The sequence below is a fragment of the Arachis hypogaea genome, chromosome 15 (assembly GCF_003086295.3).
Source record: "Arachis hypogaea cultivar Tifrunner chromosome 15, arahy.Tifrunner.gnm2.J5K5, whole genome shotgun sequence".
Taxonomy (NCBI): Eukaryota; Viridiplantae; Streptophyta; class Magnoliopsida; order Fabales; family Fabaceae; genus Arachis; species Arachis hypogaea.
This window is the reverse complement of record NC_092050.1, coordinates 13,171,509-13,181,308: the sequence shown is the minus strand read 5'-3', so window position 1 is coordinate 13,181,308 and position 9,800 is coordinate 13,171,509. Positions and strand designations below refer to the sequence as shown.

Sequence of the window (9,800 nt, the reverse complement as noted above, 5' to 3'; positions counted from 1 at the left end):
TAAAGGAAAGAAAAATCATCTTTCAAATGTGTCAATTTTTAGTAAATTGATGGTGGTTCGATATCTAGTAGTTTGTGAGCGAAACCTACTCCTCTGTGCGAGTATCAGTTTTCTAAAAGTGTATCAAAGCGTCTTCGATTAGACGAATAATAGGATAATGGTGAATAATTCGTAAAGCAATAAAAGAAGCAAATAAATAAAGTTTTCAAAAAGACAATGTACTGAAATTGAAAAAGATTACAGTAAAATTAAAAGAAAACACTAAAATGCCTTTAATTGAATCAAAAGGACTTTGACATAAAAATTTAAAGTGCAAAAAGATAAATTAGACAATGAAAATAGAAGATACTTAGAATAATAAAATTACTTGAAATGTGAAATTTACAGAAAAATAAATTAAAAGAAATGAAGAAGATGGAAGGAACCCTACAGAAAATTTAACTCGATTGCAGACTTAGGAATTCACTGGGATGTGAGTGTGCTTGAGTGTTTTTTTCTGAGTAAAAGTTCCAACCTCTATTCACTAATACTTCTTAGTATTTATAGGCTAACCTTACATAACTTACAATCAATTTACAATTAAATACGAAATTTCAAATTTGAAACACAATCTCTCTTGGTAACCGTTTCTGCCTCATGATTGTAGATATTTTCCATAATTTCTTCGTGTAATAAAAGTTACTAACTCTCCCACTTCTATTCGATCAGCTCATCGAAGACCTTACTTAATTTCTCTAATCGAATCTCCTATTCGATCAGGCCTACTCAATTAACAAACACAATCGAAATCCAAATCAGCGCCAATTACTTCCAACTTCAAGTCCATGCGCATATCTTTTCGAGAAACCATACTTGACCCATTCCGAGTCGATCCATTCTTGTCGAAAATATTTTTCGATCAACAAAATGATAGCACTAAATTACGTTCAAGGTCCATCTTTCAATAACTTTTTTTCTTTAATTTCGGTTCTCATTCTATTAGAAAAATAAGCCATTCAGATAAAGACGTTTAAAATGTCTTTTTTTTAAATTCTTTTTAATAATTAAAATATAATATATATAATTGATTTATTTTTATCAAAATTAGACCAGATAAATTAATTTGACCAAAAAAATAGTAAATCAAATCTTAAACTAGTCTAAATTAATATTATTTTTTATAGAAAATGATTATAATATTTTTATTATAAAAAATAATTAAAATACTCTTATTATATATATTGATTTTGAGAATAGTAAATTTTAGCGATTTACTTCTCTGATGTTATAAAGTTAAGATTTAGAGTTTTCAAAATTTATATATTTAATAAAAATATTTTAATTATTTTTTATAATAAAAATATTGTAGTCATTTTTTATAAAAAAATATTAATTTAAATTGGTTCAAAATTTAATTTAGGGTAAAGTATATTTTTTGTCCTTAAAGTTTGGCAAAAGTTTCAAAAATACCCTTAAATTTTATTTTGTTTCAATTTTGTCCCAAAAGTTTTCGATTTGCATCAAATATATTCCCGACGGCTAAATTTTTAAAAAGTTTAAGACCAATCTAACAATAATGCATGAAAATGATGTTTAATTTGCTTGTGTTGAAGGTTATTCTTATGAAATTGTTGTTGAATTGGTCTTAAATTTTTTGAAAAATTAGCCGCCAAAGGTATATTTAATGCAAATCGAAAACTTTTTGAACAAAATTAAAACAAAATAAAATTTAGAGGTATTTTTGAAACTTTTGTCAAACTTCAGGGACAAAAAGTATACTTTACCCTTTAATTTATTAGTTTTTCAGCTAATACTGAAAATAATAACAACTTTCTTTACATAGACTCTAGTTCATCTACAACTCTTGTTTGTGTTCGTCACGATTCAGCTTCATCTCTTTGACTAATCCGATTGAAATGTCTCGATTTCTCTTACGCTTATGATGAGCACGATTGCCAACATTATGCAACATGATATCTTTATTCTTCTTGTGTCCATGCTTGTGATTTTCTTTCTGAACATAATGCAAATGATCAAAACTACCAGACTCTCCTTCAGAATGCTTATGCTTGGGCTCATAACTAGTCCTTTGCCTATATTGGGACTTGGGAACCATGCTTAGGGTGCTTAGATTCTTGTCTATGGTGGTGTCTTTTGTCATATTTGTAGTTCTGTTTATCCATCCATATGATTTGATCGTCGACAAAGGTGTCATGGCGCCAGTAATACAATCCTTACAATCCAATGATTATTATATATTTACCCTTCATGAATGTGAGTACTGAAATTAGGGATGAAATTAGGACTGGAAATAAGTCAAGCCAAACTCATGAGTCAGTTTGAACTCCACTCATTCATAGTTTAAGAAGCTGAGCTCGTGAGCTGATGTCTGAGTTTGAGTTCATAAATTAAATGAGCCAAGTTTAAACTTGAATAAGTTCAACTCATTAACTCGTGAACTAACTCAATTATATATATATTAATACACATATTCTATATATATTTAGTTTATACTTTTAATATTATATATATACATATAAAATAGTAATATATAATTTTATATATATTAATATTTTTATTTAAAATTTTATAATTATTTTTTATATAATTTTGATGTAGAACATAAATAAAAAATTTATAATTAATAGATACGTAATATATAAAAAATAATTTTTTAATATATATAAGTTATAATTTATTGATATAAAATTATAGATTATGTTTCTGTTATTTAATTCAGTTTGCGAATTCGAGTCGGCTCATGAACTTTCAGTGAGTCAAATTTAAACTTAAGAAATAGGCTCGATTATTAATAAGTTAAGTCACGAGCCAAACTCAATTTTCGTGAGCCAAAGTTCAGCTTGGTCTAGCTTGGTCCAATTCAGCTCTACTCGAGTCCATCTCTAGCTTCATTTATAGTAGTAAACTAGTAATCACATTAAATGGAAAACGCACCTGCTGGAAATATTGCTAGAAATAAACCAAACATCAATATCCAACTCAAGCATACATATTGTACGTGGCACTTGAAGTCAAAGAAACCAGCATAATAATTGAATTGAATCAACATAAGATAGGAAGAATGAAAGCTTACCACTCACCTGGAAACCGCACATAATGTGCCGTGTTAGCCTTTCCTTTTGTCAATTTATCAACTGACGGCCAGTTAAACAATTCATTATAACACTAATTCTAGTCCTAATCCTTTCTATAAAACTTACTAAGAGCAAATTAATAATTTAAGCACTTACAGAAGTTTCCACATGATGAAGGCATCCGTCGTTGTGGCTCACATGAACAATATATTGGCTAAAGTATAAATATTTCAAACTATAGCCATTCTCAGCTATCATCGTATAAAGACATCTTTACATGAGTAACCAAATATAAAATATATACATAAATAGCAGCACCTGAGTTTTTTCAATTATATGACCTTCTTCATCCCGCAATCTGAAACAACACATCCTACAAACTCTCATCAATAAATTCAATCCATCAATATGCATTTCTAATAACAGAATTATTACAAGGCTTGCCTTTCGCATATCTTAACAACATTTGAACTAGCATCTGGCTCACACTTTCGTGTCCTAACATAATACTCTTCAGTTTTATAAGGAACATCCTACAAAATAATTAAAGAGCCATGCAACAGAGAGAGAAGTTATATGTGTCCATTGCAAGAGAGAGAAGTTGTGATAGTGGTATGTACCCGTATGTATGATAACTGATACAATGCAAGGGTAGCAGATTTATTTACAGTTATGATAGGTGGAATCCACAGCGTTTGCATCTTGGTGGTTGAGTTTTCCTCCACCTCCACTAACTCTGCAACAATTGATGCCTCTCCTCCACTTTGCACCACTATTGCATTATATAGATATACATGTACTCAACATTTGAAACAAGAATAAAATAAAATAAATATTTGTTTAGAGAGCCATCACTGGGAACAGCCATGTTGACCACGATTTGTGTGGTGCAATTAAGGTTATCGTTAGAGTTGGAATTTTTCTTGCATTTCTCCAGTTTTGACTTCGAGATTATTTGGACTGCAGCCGCCAAGTCAAGCTGAGAAAGGAAGAAACAAAGAAAATGATGATGATTATGGTGCTCTTTGGTGTATTCTTAAGCAACCATGGATGCTTCCAATAATATTAACCAACTTCTGTGACACGGTACCATTTTATATTATTATTATTAAAAAAAAATTATGACTCTTGGAATGTAACCGCCAAATAAATAACTAACCTTGAAAATTCTCATTTTGTTCATTAAACTTTTACTTTTCTTTCCAGTTTCCACTCTTTTTTTCCTAAAGCTTAGAATTCTCCAAATCAGTGCTCAACATTTCAAAAAACTCACTCTGACACACATGTCAGAAACTTTGATTAATGTTAGATATTTAAGCGGCAAACTGGTAAAATATATGTGTAAAACTGTAAATGATTAATAAAGAGACTTCATCTTTTTATTTTCGTGTACTAGGAACGATGTGTAATTTTTTGGCTATTTTTTTCGGATATGATGCACGGTGTGGTGTAACACCCGGTTATGGAGGTTAGTGGTGTTTAACCAGGTTGTGACGGCGGTCAGCTGAGGGGGAGAAATCGGACGGTCCGATTTCTTGCAGTCACAAATCGGACCGTCCGATTTGTGGGCGCTGAAGATGATTTGTTTTGCCGAAGGAAATCGGACCAACCGATTTGAGGGCTATTTTCAAAATTTTTTATCGCCAAATCGGACCCACCGATTTTGGATAAGGAAAATTTTTTGGGCGGGCTTTCTGGTAATCGGACCGTCCGATTTTTTTGTTCTTAAAAATTCGAATGGGCCTACATCCGGTCGGATGGTCCGATTTGGGTGTGGTATATATATATAGATGCACCAACTGAATTTGTGCAGCTCATATCATTCTTCTCCTTCGTTGCTACAACTCTCTACATCTCCTCTTTGCATATCTTTTCTTCTCTACTTGTAGATCTCTTCTTCTCTATTATCATGGATGATAGAGTAAGGTTAAAAGTATATTATGATGGCCATATTTTATTACAAACAGCAGAAGGAGTGAAATTTGTGTGTGATAATCCGTTAGATATTGTTATTCCATTCACACTGTCATTTGAAGAATTAAAAGGGATCATATGTGAGAAGATGGATTTTGAAATATCTAGGAGAGTGTCGTGTATTCTGTACAGATATCCTATATCTGTCTTTGGTGGGTTCGTGCAATTTCAAACGAAATACGTGACCGACGAGGCGAGCATGCAAGAAATGTTTTCAGTGTATCTTGAAAGTCGGTCGCGAATGACGTTTATCGAATTGTATATCGAGTTCGAGCAATCTGCAGCGGACCGAGATATTGAATTGGAAGAGTACAACAGTGATAGTGAAGAAGACTTCGAAAGTAACTACGAGGTCGTTGATCCAGGTGGAAACGAAGATGAAACTGACGAGGCTATGGTGGCAGATGTAGCGGACGTGGCAAATGCACTAGCAAATCAGCAGCCGTTTGTGGAGCCAAGTTTCATGCGGTCGTTGGATTTGGATGCCATGCATGCACCGGAGTATCCTCAATATTTAAATGCAGGTGCGTCGTTAATTTAAGTTAAGATTTGTGATAGTATGATTTGTGCATGGGTTATTTGTTTAGGACAAATACTTAAGACAAGGGTAAATAGGCAAAATATAGCGTGTAATTAGTAATTGTTTAAAACAGGGGTGGTTGGTTCGACCGGACCGGACTGTTTGCCCAGACCGGATCGGCCGGTTCGACCAGACCGGACCTGCCGGTCTAACCGCACCGATTCGGTCTACCAAATTGACCGATTTGACAGGACCGGCCATCTAGATCGGATCGGCCGGTCCAAATAGCAGAATGTTAGCGTATGAGTTAAAGGTTGAACCGGACCGGTTTTATTGGACCGAACCGACCCGTTGGACCGAACCGGCCGGTTCGATGACGACCGGCCGGTTCGATAACCGGTTCGGTTTGTTGAAGTACGTTTTCCATTGTTCTGTGCTTATTAGTTTGTTACATTATTAGTTCTGACTACTCTAAAATTTGTGATGTTATTGCAGCAGAGCTTCCCCTTATGCCGGATGGTGAATTTACTGTGGGGATGGAATTCAGTTCTAGGGAGGCAGTAATTAAGGCGATGAAAGATTATACAATCCGCAGAGGAGTGGATTATCGGGTGCATGAGTCAGAACCGACGACATTCTATGCTAAATGCACCCAGTATAGTGCAGGATGTGATTGGCTGATAAGGGTGAGCAAAATGTCCAGAAAGTTCTGCTGGGAGATAAGGAGGTACAACGGTAGTCACACCTGTACTAGGGCCACCATTTCTCAAGATCATTCGAAGCTAGATTCCAACACAGTTGCAGAAGCAATAAAGCCGTTGGTAGAAGTTGACCCGTCTATTAGGGTGAAATCAGTGATTGCGGAAGTACAGTCAAAGTTTAACTACACCATTAGTTATCGCAAAGCATGGTTGGCTAAACAGAAGGCAGTGGAGTCAATTTTCGGAGGGTGGGAAGCTTCGTACGAAGCCTTGCCGATATGGTTTGAGGCAATATGTCACAAGGAGCCACACGCAGTTGTTCATTTTGAAACAATTCCTGCGTACCAGGGAGATGACTTGGTTCCTAATATTCGTGTGCTAAACCGAGTCTTCTGGAGTTATTACCCTTGTATTAGAGCCTTCAGACATTGCAAGCCAATAGTGCAGGTAGACGGAACTCATTTGTATGGAAAGTACAAGGGTTGTTTGTTGGTTGCAGTCTCACAGGATGGCAACAATAACATCGTGCCGATTGCATTTGCCATAGTGGAGGGAGAGACATCTGAGGCTTGGTACTTTTTTCTCAGTAACTTGCGACAGCATGTTGTGACACGTGACGGTGTGGGTCTTATCTCCGATCGACACGACTCCATTAGGTCTGCTATTGCTCGTAGTCACGGAGCGTGGTCTCCTCCCAGAGCATTCCACATGTTTTGCATCAGACACATAGAGTCCAACTTTCTGAGGAAATTCAAGGCTCCGTATCTGCAGAAGCTAGTCGTCAACATCGGTATGAAATTTACTATTACATTTACTGCTGGACTCAGTTATTGTGATGAACGTTTCTTATGGTGGGCCCATTTTTATGTGACAGGATACTCGCGGACAGTTCGCGAGTACGAGACGCGTTACCAGCGGTTACGTGAGCGAGGTGAGGCTTATACCAACTGGCTGGATCGAATCCTGCGTGAGCAGTATGCCTTGGCATTTGATGGGGGATATCGATGGGGTCATATGACAACCAATCTAGTAGAATGCATCAACTCGGTATTGAAAGGGGCTCGCAATCTTCCAGTCACTGCACTAGTTAAGGCAACATTTTACAGGCTTAATGAATTGTTCACCCGAAAAAGAGCCGAGGCTGAGGCTCGAATTAATGAAGGACATGTGTTCTCTGAGCATGTAACCTCCAAACTACATGCAAATCAGCTGGCAGCAGGTAACATCCAAGTTAGTTGCTTTGACCGACAGAATGAGGTATTCGAAGTGCGTGAGTGTCCTAGTGGTGTGGAGTATACAGTGGACCTCCGTCAACAAAGGTGTGACTGTGGTGAGTTCCAAGTTGACCGGCTTCCGTGTCAACATGTCTTTGCTTGTTGTGCAAACCAACGTCTTGATTGGCAACTGTATGTACATGATGTCTACAAGATGGACCAGATTCGACGAGTGTACAGGGTTAGGTTTAGGCCACTCGGGAATCCGTCAACATGGCCAGTTTATCATGGACCTCGATTCGTAGGTAATCCATTCCTAAGACGGGTATCCAAAGGTCGGCCAAGGATGACCCGGTTCTTGAATGAGATGGACACTCGGATGTTGCGTGGTCCTAGGCGATGTAAGCAATGCGGGGCCGAGGGCCACAGTCGTAGTAGATGTCGTCACCGTGGTGGGCCAAGTAACCCGGGTGCTACAACACAATAGAGCTCCTGCCTTAGCGGTTACTCGATTTAGTGTATGACTTTGAGTATTTTATATATTGTATGACTTTGAGTAATTTATATATTGTATGACTTTGAGTAATTTATATGTTGTATTTTAAGTGTATCATGTTTAAAACCAAATCTTTCTAGATATTTACTTCAATAGAGACTTTAAATTTTATAAAAATTCGGCAGCATCTCCTCTAAAAGTCGGACTTTGCCACCCTATTCGGATCCCATCCAAGTATTTCTCAAACCTGTTCTCAACTATTTCCAAACTCAAACATTCAACAAAATTGAACCATTTGTATGAACAAGTATAAAACATGGTACATAAATAAGTCCAACACATGGTACATAATTAAGTATAAAACATGGTACATTAATAAGTCCAACACATGCTATATAAATAAGTCCAACACATGGTACATAATTAACTATAAAACATGGTACATTAATAAGTCCAACACATGCTATATAAATAAGTCCAACACATGCTATATAAATTCAACATCATTTTCTCATCCCCCATTTTACATCTTTGACTAATTTCTTGCATTTCTTTGCAACCTTCTTAAAAGCGGATGGGGTATACCGACTAGCGCTCCGCCGAGGGGGGTCAGCTCTAAGGTTGTATCCTTTTCCCTTTTCGCTAGTGGTTGTACCTATAAAAACATTTGATAACCAAATAGTCAAATAAACTAATCAAGATCAAATAATCGATTTACTAATCATATAATCGATCACCAACTAATCATATCAACTAATCAAATTGAATAATCAATAACCAACTACTTCAACAAACAAATACTTCCAAAATCAACAATCAAGTAAAATAATCAATTTACTACAACTTGTTTTACCTGCAGTAGGCGCTGAATCATGAACCGGACCATCACCCCCATCCTCATCATCCTCGGCATCCGCATCATCCTCGTCGTCGTCCTCATCGGCATCCGCATCATCATCCTCGTCTTCAACCTCATCCCCATCTGGATGGTCAACCAGAAAGTCATCATTGTCCTCATCAGCTGGCTGGTAGCTCTCTAGAATGAGACTCATTGGAACAGGACGGTCAACTCCGCTCTGTATGATACCCCTCGTGGCATCATCACTCATACCAGAGTCAACAGAAAATCTCCCTCCAGATGTACCAGAGGAAGTGTGCTGTCGTGGTCTCGTATCCAATGACAATCTACCTGGAGCTATCCCACTAGGTTGGGCCATCTGACCGGTGGGAATGTCTCTATAAGCGGGATATGAGTAACCTGGACCAGGAGCCATGAACCCAAGTAGCTGGCTAAAAGAACCTTGTTCAATAGATTCTTGGTGCGGAACACTCCAGTACTGCTGATATACTGGTGGAGTCAGGTAATCCGCAGAATGCGTGTCAGGAATGTATGGAGTGGACTGCTCAGGCTCTTGTTGCGCCTGTGTTTGTGAGGGGGGCGGTGCTGGTGGCCGTGGTGATGGTGGTTGCGGTGATTGTGGGTCTTGGTTCTCCTGGTTATGAATAGGATCACCAGGCTGATTATCTTGCGGTTCCATCTGTGACAACTGCAAGTGGTCACCAAATGCACCTCGGTACCAATGCAAGTAGATATCTGCCTGATTCTGTGAGGCCACCGTGTCATCGACAAGAACTAGACTATACCGGTTCGTCCACTGCATAACCCAGGATGAGTGGGTTCTAGACCAATCCTGATTCTTCGGACCTGTCAAAACTTCGCCGTGTGCTTCACCTAGGTCTCGCTCCTGATCAGGAATACCCTGAGTCAAGCCAAACTGCCTCCGCAGTCTATCAGATGCATGCCACTCAACACATTCAAAA

General features: G+C 37.5%; 1 protein-coding gene across 1 annotated transcript; it reads left to right on the top strand.

Annotated features, from left to right (window-relative positions):
* Positions 1–5,941: 5,941 nt before the first annotated feature.
* On the top strand, positions 5,942–7,970 carry LOC112747924 (uncharacterized). Its single transcript, XM_025796133.1, has 2 exons — positions 5,942–5,972; positions 6,064–7,970. The coding sequence occupies exons 1-2, from the start codon at positions 5,942–5,944 to the stop codon at positions 7,968–7,970; spliced, it is 1,938 nt and encodes a 645-aa protein (XP_025651918.1).
* The last annotated feature ends 1,830 nt before the right edge of the window (positions 7,971–9,800 follow it).

Excerpts from the sequence above, each read along its gene's own strand:
- LOC112747924 (XM_025796133.1), top strand. The coding sequence starts at position 5,942 with ATGACGACCGGCCGGTTCGATAACCGGTTCG. Across the intron at positions 5,973-6,063 it reads CCGGTTCGATAACCGGTTCG|CAGAGCTTCCCCTTATGCCG; the intron begins GTTTGTTGAAGT and ends ATGTTATTGCAG.